Below are 17,877 nucleotides of genomic sequence, written 5' to 3' on the forward strand. Positions count from 1 at the left end.
AATAATGCCTGAAAGAACAAACTCCTACAACAAAATGTTCAGATATCTTGATAGCACATAATGATATATACTTTTTAAACATAGTCATGCTTTGATGTGCTTATACACTAAAATGCCAAAGTTAGTTTTCTTTAAATCAACAAAATAATACATTTTGTCACAATGTCAACCCACCCACATGTAGACATAGCTTAGATTTTACATAGATAAGATCCCTATATAAGAAATGCTTAAAAGGCTGGGCATGGTGGCTCACACCTGTAATCTCAGCACTTTGAGAGGCTGAAGCAGGCTGGTAGCTTGAGGTCATGAGTAGAGACCAACCGGGACAACATGGCAAAATCTGTCTCTACAAAAGATAGAAAAATTAGCTGGGTGTGCCTGTAGTCCCAGCTACCTGGGATGCTGTAAGTCGGAGGAGCACCTGAGCTCAGAGAGGTCAAGGATACCACCTCGTGAGTGAGCCACCATCATGCCACTGTACTCCAGCCTGAATGACACAGTAAGATTTGTCTCAAAAAATAAATAAAATTTAATTTTTAAAAAAATGCTTAAAACAAAGATGAGACATTCCTTCTCTTGCTTTCTGAGGACACCCTACTCTGTAAGTGAGTCGCTTTCAATCAACTATCTCTTCTCACTTTACTCAGTGACTCACCTTGAACTCTTCTGTGAAATCCAAGAACCCTCTCTTGGGGTCTGGATTGGGATCCCCTTTACCATAACTTTATGATTTGAATATGCCGTTAAGGACTTAAAACTATGCTGGTTCTCCCTTCCATATAGGAGAAAATATCTTCTCCCTAACAAACTCACAAGAACTGCAGACTCAGGTAAGAAGTTATATTTTTTTTAATTTTGTTAACTCAATTCTATAGACCAAGGGCATTTACTAGTCTCAAACCTAAACAAAGTCCAGAGCAATCACTCTTTCCACAAGAGCTACTGGTGTGGTTTAAACAGAAAAATGAAGGAAATCAAGACACTGCTATGCAAACATTATTAGGAAGGATTATTACCAAAAACAAAAACTCCCTTGCCCTCCAAAAAATCTCTCTCCAATATAAGAAAACACACAATTCCATTTATTTATTTGATAAAGGACAAGCCACATGTTCATTGTAAGAGGCTTAAATAATCTAGTGCCACAAATCCATAATCTTTCTCCAATCACTTACAAGTATCAGACCTCTCAATCCATCACTCTCCAATCACTGACTTCTAAAACCAGGAGAGAGTTTTCCTCCTATTTTATTTTTGAGATATTTGGCTCTGTCACTCAGGCTGGAGTGTAATAGCACCATCTTACTGCAACCGCTGTCTCCCAGGCTCAAGCAATCCTCCCACCTCAGCCTCCTGAGCAGCTGGGACCACAGGCATCCACCACCATGCCCAGCTAATTTCTGTATTTTTGGTAGAGAAGGGGTTTTACCATGTTGCCCAAGCTGGGCTTGAACTCCTGGGCTCAAGCAATCCTCCCATCTCGACCTCCCAACGCGCTGGGATTACAGGCGTAAGCCACCATGTTCATCCTTTTCCTTCCTTAAAAAACTCAAAAAAGGATGGAAAAAAACAAAAAAGCTCTGTGGGTATGTGCAGGATAAAGATCTGGAAGAATACATATCGGCTGGGTGCAGTGGCTCATACCTGTAATCCCAGCACTTTGGAAGGCCGAAGTGGGTGGATCACCCAAGGTCAGGAGTTAGACCAGCCTGGCCAACATAGTGAAACCCCTTTTCTACTAAAAATACAGAAATTAGCTGGGCATGGTGGTGGGCGCCTGTAATCCCAGCACTTGGGAGGCCAAGGAGGAAGGATTGCTTGAGCTCAGGAGGTCAAGAGCAGCCTGAGCAATCTGGCAAAAGCCCATCTCTACAAAAACCAGCTGGGCATGGTGGCGTACACCTATAGTCCCAGCTATTTGGGAGGCTGAGGTGTGGGGGGATCGCCTGAGCCCAGGAGGTCGAGGCCACAGTGAGCCATGACCACATTACCACACTCCAGCCAAGACAACACAGTGAGACCCTGTCTCAAAAAAAAAAAAAAAAAAGTATTTTTCGTAACATTTATAGTGATGAAAAGCTAGAAATTATCTAGACTTCTTAAGGGAGCATGGTTAAAACTACATACACATGCACATATATCATTAAATACTAGCCAGACATTTTTGAAAAGTAGAGAATCAATCAGATGGGAAAATATTTGGGATATAGTAGGTAAAAAAAAAAAAAAAAAAAGACAAAATACATGCACACATAGCTATTTATAGAAAAGAAACCACAAATAACAGTGGTTCACTAGTATACCTGTGCTTCAGTTATCTAGAACAGGGGTTCCATGGCCTGTTATGAACTAGACTGCACAGCAGGAGGCAAGCGGCAAGCGAGTGAATGAAGCTTCATCTGTATTTACAGTCACTCCCCATCATTCACATTGCTACCTGAGCTCTGCCTCCTGTCTGATCAGCTGTGGCATTAGATTCTCATAGAAACACTTGAACCCTGTGAACTGCCCATGCAAGGGATATTAGTTGCATGTTCTTTATGAGAATCTAATGCCTGATGATCTGTCACTGTCTCCCATCACCTCCAGATAAGACCATCTAGTTGCAGGAAAAGCAGCTCAGGGCTCCCACTGATTCTACATTACGGTGAGTTATATAGTTATTTCATTATGTATAAAAATGTAATAATAGAAAAGTGAACAATAAATGTAGTGTGCCTGAATTATCCCAAAACTGTTTCCAACACCACCCCCCCATCCATGTAAAAATTATCTCCCATGAAACCAGTCCCAGATGCCAAAAAAGGTCTGGGATCGTTGGTCTAGAATACATCTGGCATATTTTCTTAATTTTTCTGTTATTTTTAAATTTTACTGCAACAAATACATAACTTTTGCCATAAAATTATGTTTTGAGACAGTTGCCTGCAGTGGTATAATCATGGCTCACTGCAGCCTCAACATCCCATGCTCAAGCAACCCTCCCACCTCAGCCTCCCAAGTAGCTGGGACTAAAAATGTGAGCCAGCACACTCAGCATTTTTTTTTTTTTTTTTTTTGGAGAAATGTGGTCACACTGTGTTGCCAGAGCTGATCTTGAATTGGGCTCAAGCAATTCTCCTGCCTCAGCCTCCCAAAGTGCTGGGACTACAGGGATGAGCCACCACATCTGGCATTTTTTTTTTTTTTAAATATAGAGACAGGGTCTTGCTATGTTGTCCAGGCTGGTCTTGAACTAGCCTCAAGTGATACTCTCCCAAAGTGCTGGGATAACAGGTGTGAGCCACCACATCTGCTCTAATTGTTTTGTTGTTAAGGAAAACACGAACACTAAAAGGTTCTTTTAACAACCCCAATCCAAACTTCAATAAATCAAATTTACAAAATTAAATTGCATCAAAATACATAAAGATCCAGGCATGCCTGGGAGTAGGGGAAAAAAAAAGAAAAAAGAATAAGAAAACACAGATGTGTAATTCATCTCCTACCTCACTTCTAGTATCAGGAAGGGATTCCTGAGGATGCAGACAAGTATGTGCCACCTTAATGACATGTTCCAATTTTTTGGGCTGCTCCTCCACTTTAGCTGCTAGAAACAAGGCTGCTGGAGCCACAGACTGGAGAGAAAATAAATCATATTTATTATCAATTTATTCATTTTTAGATCAAGGTAAATCTAAAGAGGAGCTAAGTCTCAAATCAACTTATTTGCTTGCCTCTACTTTGTCACCTCTTTACACTTTTCCCCCAGCTTTTAGTATCTTCCCCTCTCCTATCCATTAATCCATGTCCACTTCCAAACACCAATTCTTCGACAAACTCTCATTAAAAGCCATCTATAGGAGAAGCTATTAGATGTAAACAGACAGTTTCCTATTTAAAATTATATTATTTATTAAGTTTGTATCAAATCATTCAATGCATTTTTTTTTTTTTAAAGACAGTCTCACTCTGCTGCCCTGGTTGGAGTGCAGCAGAGTACGATCTCAGCTCACTACAACCTTCACCTCCTGGGTTTAAGCAATTCTCCTACCTCAGCATCCCCAGTAGCTGGGACTACAGGTGTACACCACCATGCCCAGCTAAATGAATTCATTTATTTATTATTTTTTTTTGAGACAGAGTCTTACTCTGTCGCCAGGCTGGAGTGCCGTGGTGCAATCACAGCTCACTGCAATTTCTGCCTCCCAGGTTCAAGTGATTCTCCTGCCTCAGCCTCCCGAGTAGCTGGGATTACAGGTGCACATTATCATGCCTGGCTAATTTTTGTTTTAGTAGCGATGGGGTTTCACCATGTTGGCCAGTATGGTCTCAATCTCTTGTGATCTTGTGATCCGTCCACCTCGGTCTCCTAAAGTGCTGGGACTACAGATGTGAGCCACCGAGCCTGGCTAATTTTTGTATTTTTAGTAGAGACGGGGTTTCACTATGTTGGCCAGCCTAGTCTCGAACTCCTGACCTCGTGATCCACCCACCTAGGCCTCCCAAAGTGCTAGGATTACAAAAAATTAGCCAGGCATGGTGGCACATGCCTGTAATCCCAACTACTTGGGAAGCTAAGGCAAGAGAATCACTTGAACCACGAAGGCGGAGGTTGCAGTGAGCTGAGATGGCACCATTGCACTCCAGCTTGGGCAACAAGAGCGAAACTGTCTCAAAAAAATGAATAAATAAAAACAAAATATAAGCCCTGTACCTATCACAGTATTAGAAATACACTGTACTGGGGCCAGATGAGGTGGCTCAAGCCTGTAATCCCAGCACTTTGTGACATTTAGGTGGGCGGATCACAAGGTCAGGAGTTTGAGAGCAGCCTGACAAACATGGTAAAACCCTGTCTCTACTAAAAATTCAAAAATTAGCCGAGCATGGTGGTGCATGCCTGTAATCCCAGCTACTCAGGAGGCTGAGGAGCAGAATCACTCAAACCCAGGAACCCAGGAGGCAGAGGTCACAGTAGGACGAGATCACACCACTGCACTCCAGCCTGGGCAACAGAGAAAGACTACATCTCAAAAAAAAAAAAAAAAAGAAAGAAAGAAAGAAAGGAAAGAAAGAAATATCCTGTAACTTGGTCTGAGTGGTGACTACATATAATAATGCAAAATGATAATGCAAAATTTAATCTGTACGATTCAAATTTTTGTGCTTTCCTGTATGTCATACCCCAATAAAAATTTTCAAAACAAAAGAGAGACCAGGTGCGGTGGTCCACTGCTGTAATCCCAACACTTTGAGAGGCCAAAGCAGGTGGATCTCTTGAGCTCAGGTCAAAGTCTGCTGGGGCAACATGGAGAAACACCCTCTATAAAAACAAAAAAATTAGCCAGATTTGGAGCCACACCTGTAATCCCAGCAACTTGGGAGGTAGAAGTGTGGGAGGATCACTTAAGCCCGGGAGGTTGAGGCTGCAGTGAGCCGAGATCACATCACTGCACTCCAGCCAAGAAAACAAAGACAGAAAGGCAAGAGCTCTAGGCTCCAAAACACTACAAATGAAGAAATACAAAAAAAAAAAAAAATGAGAAAAATATTCACAACAGCTCTAATATATAAAGAGCTTATACAAATAAGATAATCATAATAATAAAAAGAGGCCAGAAAGGATGGGCATCATGGCTCACATCTGTAATTCCAGTACTTCAGGAGGCTGAGGCAGGAGAATCACTTAAGCCCAGAAGTTCAAGATCAGCCTAGGAAACATAGCAAGACCCCGTCTCCAGAAAAAAATGAAAATTAAAAAAAAAAAATTTAGTACCCATCAGTCTTGTTCACTAATGTATCCCTAGCGCTTGATAAGTGGTTAGAACTCAATATAAATGGCCGGGCACAGTAGTTCATGCCTTTAATCCCAGCATTGTGGGGGGCTAAGGTGGGCAGATCACCTGAGGTCAGGAGTTAAAGACCAGCCCGGCCAACATGGTGAAACCTGTGTCTACTAAAAATACGTAACTCAGCTGGGCGTGATGGCACAGGCCTGTGATCTCAGCTACTCAGGAGGCTGAGGCATAAAAATCACTTGAACCCAGAAGGTGGAGGTTGTGGTGAGCAGAGATTCCACTACTACACCCCCTGGGCAACAGAGAAGACTCGTCTCAAAAAAAAAAAAATTTTTTTTTCATTAAATAATTTTCTTTTTTTTTCTTTTTTTTTTTTTTTTTGAGACGGAGTCTTCCTCTGTCACCAAGGCTGGAGTGCACTAGTGTGATCTCAGCTCACTGCAACCTCTGCCTTCCAGGTTTAAGTGATGATTCTTCTGCCTCAGCCTCCCAAGTAGCTGGGACTACAGAAGTGTGCTACCACACGCAGCTAATTTTCATATTTTTAGAGAGATGGGGTTTCACCATATTGGCCAGGCTCGTCTTGAACTTCCTGACCTTGTGATCCACCTGCCTTGGCCTCCCACAGTGCTGGAATCACAGATGTGAGTGAGTGAGCCCCCTGGTGCCAGTCTAAATGTTTCTTAAAGTTATGAGTATGTGCTGTTTGTTGGGGTGGAAAGAAAAGGACCCTCACCTATAGTGCTGGAAACAATGTATAATCTTTCAGTAGGGCAAACTGACAGCTATGAAAATGTTTATATATTGTACACTATGGCCACAGCAATTCCATCTATAGGAACTTATATTAAAATGCATATGTAAGCACACTATATGTGTACAAAACTATCCCATGAAACATAACCTACAATATAATAAACTAGAACAACCCAAATAGCTATCAATAAAGAGCTGATTAAATAAACTACAATAACTACACAAATACCATGTGGCAACTTAAAATAATAAGAAATCCAAATAATAATGATAAATCAATATGAAAAGATGTCAGACACATACTGTTACATGATAGAGGCAAGCTGTGCAACAGGAGCATAGCAAGATGCGATTTTTTTAACAGAAATACCTAAGTGGCCGGGCGCGGTGGCTCACACCTATAATCCCAGCACTTTGGGAGGCCGAGGCAGGCAGATCACAAGGTCAAGAGATCAAGACCATCCTGGCCAACATGGTGAAACCCTGTCTCTACTAAAAATACAAAAATTAGCCGGGCATGGTGGCACGTGCCTGTGGTCCCAGCTACTCGGGAGACTGAGGTGGAACCCAGGAGGTGGAGGTTGCAGTAAGCTGAGATTGCACCACTGCACTTGAACCCAGGAGGTGGAGGTTGCAGTGAACCAAGATTGCACCACTGCACTCCAGCCTGGCGACAGAGGGAGACTCTGTCTCAAAAAATAATAATAAAAAGAAATACATAAGTGCAAGTTTATACGTACAGAAAAATGTCTGGCCCATTATATATCAAACATTTATCAATGCTTCTCTCTGGATGGGATTACAGAGGAGTTTTCACTTTCCACATACATTTCCGTACTGTCTTAATTTTTACCATGCGAATTTATTATAATACCTTTGGTGATTTTTTTTGTGTGTGTGCTTTTTTTTGTTATTGTTTTTGTTGTTGTTGTTGTTGTTGCTGTTTGAGACAAGAGTCTCACTGTGTTACCCAGGCTGGAGTGCAGTGGCACGATCTCGGCTCACTGCAACCTCCGCCGCCCGGGTTCAAACAATTCTCCTGCCTCCGCCTCCTGAGTAACTAGGATTACAGGTGCGTGCCACCATGCCTGGCTAATTTTTGTATTTTTAGTAGAGACGGGGTTTCATCATGTTGTCCAGGCTGGTCTCATACTCCTGACCTTGTGATCCACCCAGCCTATAATACCTTTGTAATAACACACACACACACAAATGCCTGAGGACTTGACAGGATATATAACATACCAATGCCACATTGATGATTATGCCACACTTAATGTATTAAGTCCTCTCAAATTTAAGTTTGGATTCATCACACCTAAACTTAGAATTAACATGTTAAAAGGTGATATTAAATCTGGAATCTACTGATTCCAAAATGTGCCTAAAATCAATTCTCTAAAAAGGATCAACAACTTCAAATTAATCAATGGATTTTGAAAAAGGTCATAACGTCCAAAAGACTATCCCTACACTAGCCAGGTGCAGTGGCCCATGCCTGTAATCCCAGCACTTTAGGAGACTGAGGTGGGAGGATAGCTTGAGGCCAGGAGTTTGAGACCAGCCTCGGCAATACAGCAAGACCTCCTGTCTCTAAAAAATATATGTAAAATGTTAGATATCTCTGTATTAGATAATTATCAGATCATTCATTTATTCAGTAAGTTTACTGAAGCTGCTTTTTTTTTTTGAGACAGAGTCTCACTCTGTTGACCAGGGTGGAGTACAATGGCACAATCTCCGCTCACTGCAACCTCCGCCTCCCAGGTTCAAGCGATTCTCCTGACTCAGCCTCCTGAGTAGCTGGGACTACAGGCGCGTGCTACCATGCCCAGCTAATTTCTTGTGTATTTAGTGGAGACGGGCGTTTCACCGTGTTAGCCAGGATGGTCTTGAGCTCCTGACCTTGTGATCCACCCGCCTCGGCCACCCTAAGTGATGGGATTCCAGGTGTGAGCCACTGCACCAGGCCCTGAAGCTGCTTTAGAGAATATACAGAAAAGGGAGTCTCTGTCCTTGTTAAGCTTAACACATAAGAAATAAAAAGATGGCCAGGCATGGTGGCTCAAGCCTGTAATCCCAGCACTTTGGGAGGCCAAGGCGGGTGGATCACGAGGTCAAGATATCGAGACCATCCTGGTCAACATGGTGAAACCCCGTCTCTACTAAAAATACAAAAATGGTAGGCGCCTGTAATCCCAGCTACTTGGGAGGCTGAGGCAGAGAACTGCTTGAATCCAGGAGGTGGAGGCTGAGATCTCACCACTGCACTTCAGTCTGAGTGAAAGAGCGAGACACTCGTCTCAAAAAAAAAAAAAAATATATATATATATATATATATATATATATATATAAACTTAAAAGATAAAAATGGGGAAATATATATTAACCTATACATGAAGAGTGGACAAATTGACTTGAGATTTTCTTCGCCACAGATTTCAAGTCTTTATCATTATAAAAGGGAAGAAATAGAGAAAACCTTCAAAACTGGCAAAACAGCTAGGAATTTCCTCTTCAAATTTCACTTTTTAACCACTCACTACCTTCTATTCAGTGCTATCAGACAGCCTCATTAAATGCTAACAGGCTTATCTCTCTCTTAATAAGGGTGTACTCCTTGCAAGCAGAGGCAGAGCATGGCTGCAGGGTATGACTAGAGGTACAGGGGACAAGGGAAGAAGAAAACCAACCAGATTGGATCATCAGCAAAAATCTTAATTCACAAATCCAAAGTTGCCTGTGCAGTTACTCCCAATTGTTTCTGCCAGTTATTTATATTTCAAGGGCTATGTCTAGCTTCATAGACTCTCTTTCTACAGCATTAAAAAAAAAAAAGTCTGAAAACCCACTATTCTAAGGATATGAAGTAAGTTTCCTCAAAGGCATAACCTTTTTCTTTTTTTTTTGAGACAGAGTTTCACTCTTGTTGCCCAGGCTGGAGTGCAACGGTGTTCTCAGCTCACTGCAACCTCCGCCTCCTGGGTTCAAGCGATTTTTGTGCCTCAGCCTCCCAAGTGGCTGGGATTACAGGCATGTACCACTACACGGGTTAATTTTTGTATTATTACTAGAGATGGCGTTTCTCCATGCTGGTCAGGCTGGTCTCAGACTGCCGACCTCAAACAAAGTGCCGGGATTACAGGCGTGAGCCACTGCACCAGCAGCATAACCTTTCTCTTAAAACAAAAAAATGGTGAAATATTTAACTCATAAATCCATATGAAGTATATGGCTAGGTGCAGTGGCTCACGCCTATAATCCCAACACTTTGGTAGGCCAAGGTGGGTGGATCACCTGAGGTCAGGAGTTCAAAACCAGCCTGGTCAATATGGTAAAACCCCAACTCTACTAAAAATACAAAAATTAGCCAGGCATGGGGGCACATGCCTGTAATCCCAGCTACTTGGTAGGCTGAGGCAGGAAAATCACTTGAACCTGCGAGGCTGAGGTTGCAGTGAGCTGAGATCATGCCATTGCACTCCAGCCTGGACAAGAGCAAAACTCCATTTCAAAAAAAAAAGGAAAAAAAAATCCCTATGACGTTTTCGTCAAGTTATCCCTATTACCTTGCATTTTATTAAGTAAATATAGTCCTTCCTAGAACTGGGATTATCACTATGCATTCACTTCTAAGTCATTTATAATAATGCTAAATGGGACCATTTCAAATAGCAACACTGAAAAGATCACTATTTATAATTCTGTACGAAAAATAAAATCTCTTTATTAGTATTATTTTATTCTTCCTGTTCTAATTTTTTTTACTTTTTTTTTAAAAAAATATATAAACAGGGTCTCACCATGTTGCCCAGGCTGATCTTGAACTCCTGGGCTAAATCAGTCTTCCCACCTGGACCTCCCAAAGTGCTGTGATTACAGGTAAGAATGAGCCACCATGCTTGGCCTATTTTTCATGTTCTTGAAAGTCATTTTCCCAGTTATTATTATACAATGTATCTTCCCCTCCAACCACTGACTAGAATTTTATCAAAGGCTTTTAGGAAAATCTAAGTAACTTAAAAATTAATGCCAGAAATGGTGGCTCATGTTTGTAATCCAACATTTTAGAAGACAAGAGGTGAAAGGATCCCTTGAGCCCTGGAGTTTGAGACCAGGATAGGCAACATAGCGAGACCCCATTTCCATAAAAAAACATTTTAAAATTGCCAGGCATGGTGGCAGGCCTGTGGTTCCAGTTACTTGGAAGGCTAAGGCGGGAGGACTGCTTGAGCCCAGGAGGTTGAGGCTGCAATGAGCTGTCATCAAGCGACTGCACTCCACCAGGGACAACAGGGCAAGACCCTGTCTCCCTGCCCCAATGAAAAAAGAAAGCTACTCCTAAATTACACATGATTTCCCCCTTAATGTTACTCCTCCAACCCCAAAATGTTGACTTTGATGTCTGATAATCTTTTTTTTTTTGAGACGCAGTTTCGCTCTTGTTACCCAGGCTGGAGTGCAATGGCGCGATCTCAGCTCACCGCAACCTCCGCCTCCTGGGTTCAGGCAATTCTCCTGTCTCAGCCTCCTGAGTAGCTGGGATTACAGGCATGCACCACCATGCCCAGCTGATTTTTTTGTATTTTTAGTAGAGACGGGGTTTCACCATGTTGACCAGGATGGTCTCGATCTCTTGACCACGTGATCCACCTGCCTTGGCCTCCCAAAGTGCTGGGATTACAGGCTTGAGCCACCGCGCCTGGCTCTTTTTTTTTTTTTTTTTTAAGACAGGGTCTCACTCTGATGCCCAGGCTGGAGTGCAGTGACTCAGTCTTGGCTCACTGCATTCTCAACCCCTTGAGTTCAAGCAATCCTCTAGCCAGCCTCTGGAGTAGCTAAGACCACAAATGCATACCACCATATCCAGCTAGTTGTTTTTTGTTTTTGTTTTTTGATGTTTTGTAGAAATGAGTCCTCACTATGTTGCTCAGGCTGGTTTTGAACTCCTGAGCTCAAGTGATCAGTCTCTCAAAGTGCTGGGATTACAGCTGTGAGCCACTACACCCAACCTAATCTACTTCTTTGGAGAATCTACATGGATGTACTAAATCCACTAGACAACTAGACACTTCACAGGAAAACTGAAATGTTGGATTCAGAACAGCAACACGGCACATAATGAAAGTGATCAACCCTAAATTCTAAAGTTCAAATCATAGTGCAGTAGCAAAGACCAACCACAAATGGAATAGGTGATTGGAATCGATCACAAAAGGATTACACCATATTAAAAAAATTATACTTACATTTCGATGGAATTGTGTGAAGGACTGAATCATGTAGAATCGATGCATGTATACTATAGCAGTGTTGATAGTCAATTGTGAGCTGAAGTGTTCAAGTTAAGATCCAAAAACAGACAGGTATAATTCTGGAAAAGATAACCTCTATCTCATCCCAAAAGGATGAAATTGGCAAGCAAAGTAGATGCTACTAAATGAAAATCATACTTAATCTTTCCCAATCAAAGAGTAGCTCTGTTTTCGTTCACCAAATTATTAAGTGCCAACTGAGCTTAGCACAGTGCCTTACATATAACGTATTTAATATAAATGTACTGAATAAATAAACTTCTCAGAATGTATGGATGTAGACAGAATTTTTTTTTAAAACTATATAAGGCCTGGCTGGGTGCAGTGGTTCACGCCTGTAATCACAGCACTTTGGGAGGCTGAGGCAGGTGCATTACCTGAGGTCAGGAGTTTGAAACCAGCTTGGGCAATATGGTGAAACCCCTCCACTACTAAAAATAAAAAATTAGCAGGGCTTGGTGGCAGATTTCTACCATCTAACATGATTTACAGCACCCACCCTGATCTGGCCCATAGGTATGTCTCCACTACCTCTCTCACCTTCTAAACTCTATCAACTATTTTCTTTTCTTTTCCTTTTTTTTTTTTTTTTGGATACAGAGTCTCATTCTGTCGCCCTGGCTGGAGTGCAGTTGCACAATCTGAGACCTTTGCCTCCTGGGTTTAAGGGATTCTCCTGCCTCAGCCTCCCAAGTAGCTGGGACTACAGGATGCACCACATCTGGCTACTTTTGTATTTTCAGTAGACACAGGGTTTCACTACATTGACCAACCTGGTCTCCAACTCCTGACCTCAAGTGATCTGCCCATCTCAACATCCCAAAGTGCTGGGATTACAGGCACGAGCCACTACAGCTGGCCTAAATTATTTTCAGTTCCACTTCTCTCTGGCAATGAAGCCTTCTCATGTGGTGATCCCTGGGACCAGAAACTTTTAAAATTATTTCATAATTCATTCACTGAAGAAGAAAAAAAAATTGTAAATGCCTTACTTCTAGACTTCAGCAAACAACATGGGGTAAAGAGATGATGCAGTCCCAAATGATAACAGCCTTTTTTTTTTTTGGAGACACAGTCTCACTCTGCTGCCCAGGCTGGAGTGCAATGGCACTGCAACCTCTGCTTCTCAAGTACAAGCGACTCTCTGCCTCAGACTCCCGAGTAGCCGGGATTACAGGCACCGGCCACCACACCTGGCTAATTTTTGTATTTTAGTAGAGACGGGGTTTCACCATGTTGGCCAGGCTGTTCTTGAAACTCCTGGCCTCAAGTGATCCACCAGTCTCGGCCTCCCAAAAAGTGCTGGTATTACAGGCGTGAGCCACCGTGTCCGGCTGACAACACACATGCAAAAAGCAAAGCGTTTTAAGGATACACTGAAATACAATTTTTTTTTTTTTTTCAGACAGGGTTTCACTCCCACAGCCAGGCAGGTTGGAATGCAATGGAGCGATCTCAACTGACTGCAATCTCCGCCTCCCAAACTCAATTGATTCTCTGGCGTCAGCCTCCCGAGTAGCTGGGACTACAGGCAAACACCACCACACCCAGCTAATTTTTGTAGACACAGGGTTTCGCCACGCTGCCCAGGCTAGTCCTGAACTCCTGAGCTCAAGCCATCCGTCCGCCTCGGCCTCCCAAGTGTTGGGATTCCAAGCGTGAGCCACCGCACCTGCCCTTTAAAACAAAAAGGTTTAACTCCGTACTGACAGGATGCTTAGGAAACAAACCTGGACATCAGCAGGAAACAAACTGGGAATAAAAATGACACCCATTTTGAGAAGAACACATCCTTAAGATACAAACATTATTGTCAGCCACACATTTAAATAGAAGCTACACCCAAGAAAATTTTCACATACAGAGTGAGAAGAACTTTAAAACTATACTGGTTTTCTCCACCACGAAATAAGTATATTTCCTGACAAACAAAAATATGTGGGAGAAGTTACCTCATTGGTTTTTGTTTTTTGTTTTTGAGACGGAGTTTCGCTCTTGTTGCCCAGACTGGAGTGCAATGGGGCAATCTCGGCTCCCTGAAACCACGCAGCCTCCCGGGTTTGAGCGATTCTCCTGCCTCAGCCTCCTGACTAGCTGGGATTCCAGAAACCTGCCACCACGCCGGGGTAACTTTTTTGTATTTTTAAGAGAGACGGGGGTTTCATCATATTGTCCAGGCTGGTCTCGAACTCCTGACCTCAGGTGACCCACCCGCCTCGGCCCCCCAAACAGCTAGGATTATAGGCGTGAACCACCGCACCCGGCCGTTACCTCACCTTTGAAACAGAAAATGAAATACATACCAGCACTCTAAATAACTTAAGGACTTAATAACTTAATATTTTGTGAATGACTTAAAACATTAGATTCGTGGGTATACACCCCTACAAACCTAAACATCTTTCTTCCCTCTGAAATTCTATAAAACAGCAGCTACTAACTGAGCATCTGAATGCAAAGCTTTATGTTGGACACAGAATCAAACACAAGAGATCATCCCATTTTACAGACAAGAACAAGTATTTGCCAGGTTAAACAGCTAGTAGATGGGAGGAATGGATTTTGGACCAAGGCTGAGGCATTAATTCTAGACCACCCTTTATAACACTTTTCGGGTACTGAATTTCTCGAAATTTACACATTTTAGGTTTGGGAGGCAGCCGTCAACAGAGAAACCTATGCCAGACACAGACCCCTAGGGGACAGAAGAAAATAAGTATCTTAACGTCACCAGAGCAGATAAGAACACGAAGGGAGAGCTGGAAGGGCTGGTTAAAACACAAAGCCGGGAAGGATACGAATTCCCAGCAAGGTAGGTGGCACGGAAGAGCGAGCGGGAAATCAATTCCGCCTCGCTTCCCTAGCGCGAACTGAGTTTCAGCCCGCCCATTGTGGGTTCTCCCAACTAGACATCCAGCTCCTGCCCACCTTCTTCCCCACTTTCGTCCCTCACCAGAGCCTGAGACCTGGACGCCGGAGCATGGCGGGACCAACTCCAAGGCCGAAGGCCTAGGCCGCAAGGATACACGTTAAGACGCTGCCCCATTTCCTGGAGCAGATTGGCCGCCTGCTGGCGATTAGAAAGTTCTTTATCTGGGTCCAGGCCAAAACGACGGGATGGGCTATTTTCCAGCTGTTCTCGAGTAAAATACCACCGTTTGTTGTTGTTCTTCCTGTCTCCCTCCATAGTGCTTCAACCAGAAGGCAGCGGCGGAGGCTGCAAGCACTTCCCAGCGTCACCTACGAGGCGACCCACATCCGCTGTGCGGGGGCAACTGCGACTTGACGAACTTCCGCTAAACGTCGACCGCCGGGCTGTGACTCGCTTCCGTAGAGGAAGCAAAAGTCAAAGGACCTACTTCCGGAATGCACCTCGCTATACCCCCGAAGCCGAATTAACAGTCAGTCTACGACCAGAAAAAAACCTTGAGGCGAAGACGCAGGCGCGTCACGCGGGGTGGGGTTCGAAGTTCTCGTTTAAACACCGTGTATCTTCTCGCGAGAACCGGACTGAGCGTTGGCGCCCGGGCTTACGCTGCGACGGAGCAATTGTATTGGGATGAGGCGCCCGCCCACGCGCCGCTTGGCGGTTCTTGGGAGAACTTCGTTTGTGATGGCAGTGGTGATATAAAATGGGGCGGCAGCTGGAGAACTTGAAAGAGAAAATAGGTGAGGCTGTCAGAAACTGAAAAACAGAATCCAATGACGGGGCTCTCTCGTATACCGGAACATAAAGCAACTAGAAAGCTGTTACATTGTTGGTAGCAATGTGAAACAGGACAACCCATTTGGACAGGTCGCTTTAATGTGTAAACGAAGCCATGAAAACATTTTCACGTTTCGCCACAGTGATCCAACTTGAAGGGATAAAATGAAATTAGTAACCTAGGCCGGGCGCGGTGGCTCAAGCCTGTAATCCCAGCACTTTGGGAGGCCGAGGCGGGTGGATCACGAGGTCAAGAGATCGAGACCATCCTGGTAAACATAGTGAAACCCCGTCTCTACTAAAAATACAAAAAATTAGTTGGGCATGGTGGCATGTGCCTGTAATCCCAGCTACTCAGGAGGCTGAGGCAGGAGAATTGCCTGAACCCAGGAGGCAGAGGTTGCGGTGAGCCGAGATCGCGCCATTGCACTCCAGCCTGGGTAACAAGAGCGAAACTCCGTCTCAAAAAAAAAGAAATTAGTAACCTTAAGAGCTTACATGTCCCAGGTAAACTGTTTCATTTATTCAGCCCAACTCTTAAGAGATAATTTTTAAATCTCTGTTTTCGAATGGGTGAACTAAACCTGCCCCTTGAGTGTGGAAGGCCTCCACCACTACCCCTCACTTAAACACAGTTTACAAGTTCCTGCCCTCTGTGAAGATATATCCCAGCTCCAGCGTCTGATAACTGTTTGGTCCTGGGCAAGGTAGTTGCCCTCTCTGTGCCTCTTTTGTGTGATAATACCTATGTTTTAGATTGTGAAAGGGAGTAAAGATTTAATGAATAGAAAGTATTTATAATAGTACCTAGTACTTATAATTATTCAGTAGCTCTTATTGTTACGATATTTGTTACATTGCATTGAAACTGAAGGCAAGAGCAATGCCTTCATTTTTGTATGGCACCTATGTAGTATGGCCCTGGCCCTAGTAAATAGTCCTTAAATCTTTGTCAGGTAAACGTGCAGAACACCTCACAGTACAGAAACAGGGTCTGGTAGTTTGCCCACACTACACCACTAATAAGTATAGATCCTAAATCTAATTCCATTCTTTGGAATGATCTTTCCATTCATGCAAGCTGTATTCTGGCTTTTCTGGAACCACGTTAGTTTACCTTGATTAAATTTGAGTAATTTTAGATAGATTTGGATAATATTAGAATCCTTTGTCGAGGCCGGGCTTGGTGGCTCAAGCCTGTAATCCCAGCACTTTGGGAGGCCGAGGCGGGTGGATCACGAGGTCGAGAGATCGAGACCATCCTGGTCAACATGGTGAAACCCCGCCTCTACTAAAAATACAAAAAATTAGCTGGGCATGGTGGCGCGTGCCTGTAATCCCAGCTACTCAGGAGGCTGAGGCAGGAGAATTGCCTGAACCCAGGAGGCGGAGGTTGCGGTGAGCCGAGATCGCGCCATTGCACTCCAGCCTGGGTAACAAGAGCGAAACTCTGTCTCAAAAAAAAAATAGAATCCTTTGTCTTGCTTTGATAATATTTTGGGTTTTGTCATTTCTAGGCATGGGTGATCTTACTATGTTTGATAACCCATGCCTAGAAATAAATTAGAATAATTCTAATTCATTCTCAGAAGTGTTTCTTTCCATTTCAGGTCACCTCTGCCATATTCTGCCTCTAGTTAGTATTAGCTCCATTTTGCCCTGGAGAAATTGAGGTTCAGGAAGTAAATGACTTACTTCTGGTTATAAGGTAAAAGAACTTAGGATTTCAAACTTCTTCCCTCTCAGACGCTTTAGTTTTAATAGAATAAGCACCTATAAAATAGGTTTTTTAGTAGAATAAGCACTTTTTCAGTTAGTAGTCATGTATGTTATCTTTTAAACAGTTGTGTTAGTCCATTTTCACACTGCTGATAAAAAGATACCCGAGACTGGGCAATTTACAAAGGAAAGAGGTTTAATTGAGAATGGAGAACTCACAATTCCACATAGCTGGGGATGCCTCACAACCATGTCGGAAGACAAGGAGGAATAAGTCACATCTTAAGTGGATGGCGGCAGGCAAAGAGAGAGCTTGTGCAGACAAACTCCCATTTTTTTAAAAACCATTGGATCTTGTGAGACTTATTGACTATCATGAGAACAATGCAAGGAAGATTTGCCCCATATTTCAGTCACTGCCTGCCAGGTCCTCCTAGGACACATGGGAATTGTGGGAGTTACAATTCAAGATGAGATTTGGGTGGGCACACAGAGCCAAACCATATGAACAGCCAAGATCATTTCTTCCAGATTCCTCTTGTCTAATTTTCTGACTTGTGTTTGGTTCTCCACTTTTTCTCTTGGATTAATGACTCCA

General features: G+C 43.2%; 1 protein-coding gene across 3 annotated transcripts in view; it reads right to left on the reverse strand.

Annotated features, from left to right (window-relative positions):
• Positions 1-15,287, reverse strand: part of CCNT1 (cyclin T1) — a 32,409-nt gene extending 17,122 nt beyond the window's left edge. For all 3 annotated transcript variants that reach the window (XR_012518423.1, XR_744841.3, XM_003927772.4), the window contains exons 1-3: positions 14,881-15,287; positions 11,789-11,870; positions 3,492-3,620 (exon numbers count right to left, since the gene is read on the reverse strand). Coding sequence is in view for 1 of the 3 variants with exons in the window: in XM_003927772.4 (XP_003927821.1) it covers positions 3,492-3,620; positions 11,789-11,870; positions 14,881-15,041 (372 nt within the window). In the remaining 2 variants the exon portion in view is untranslated. The remainder of the gene's footprint in view (positions 1-3,491; positions 3,621-11,788; positions 11,871-14,880) is intronic.
• Positions 15,288-17,877: the final 2,590 nt, after the last annotated feature.

This window comes from Saimiri boliviensis, chromosome 7 (genome assembly GCF_048565385.1).
Source record: "Saimiri boliviensis isolate mSaiBol1 chromosome 7, mSaiBol1.pri, whole genome shotgun sequence".
In the NCBI taxonomy this organism is placed as follows: Eukaryota; Metazoa; Chordata; class Mammalia; order Primates; family Cebidae; genus Saimiri; species Saimiri boliviensis.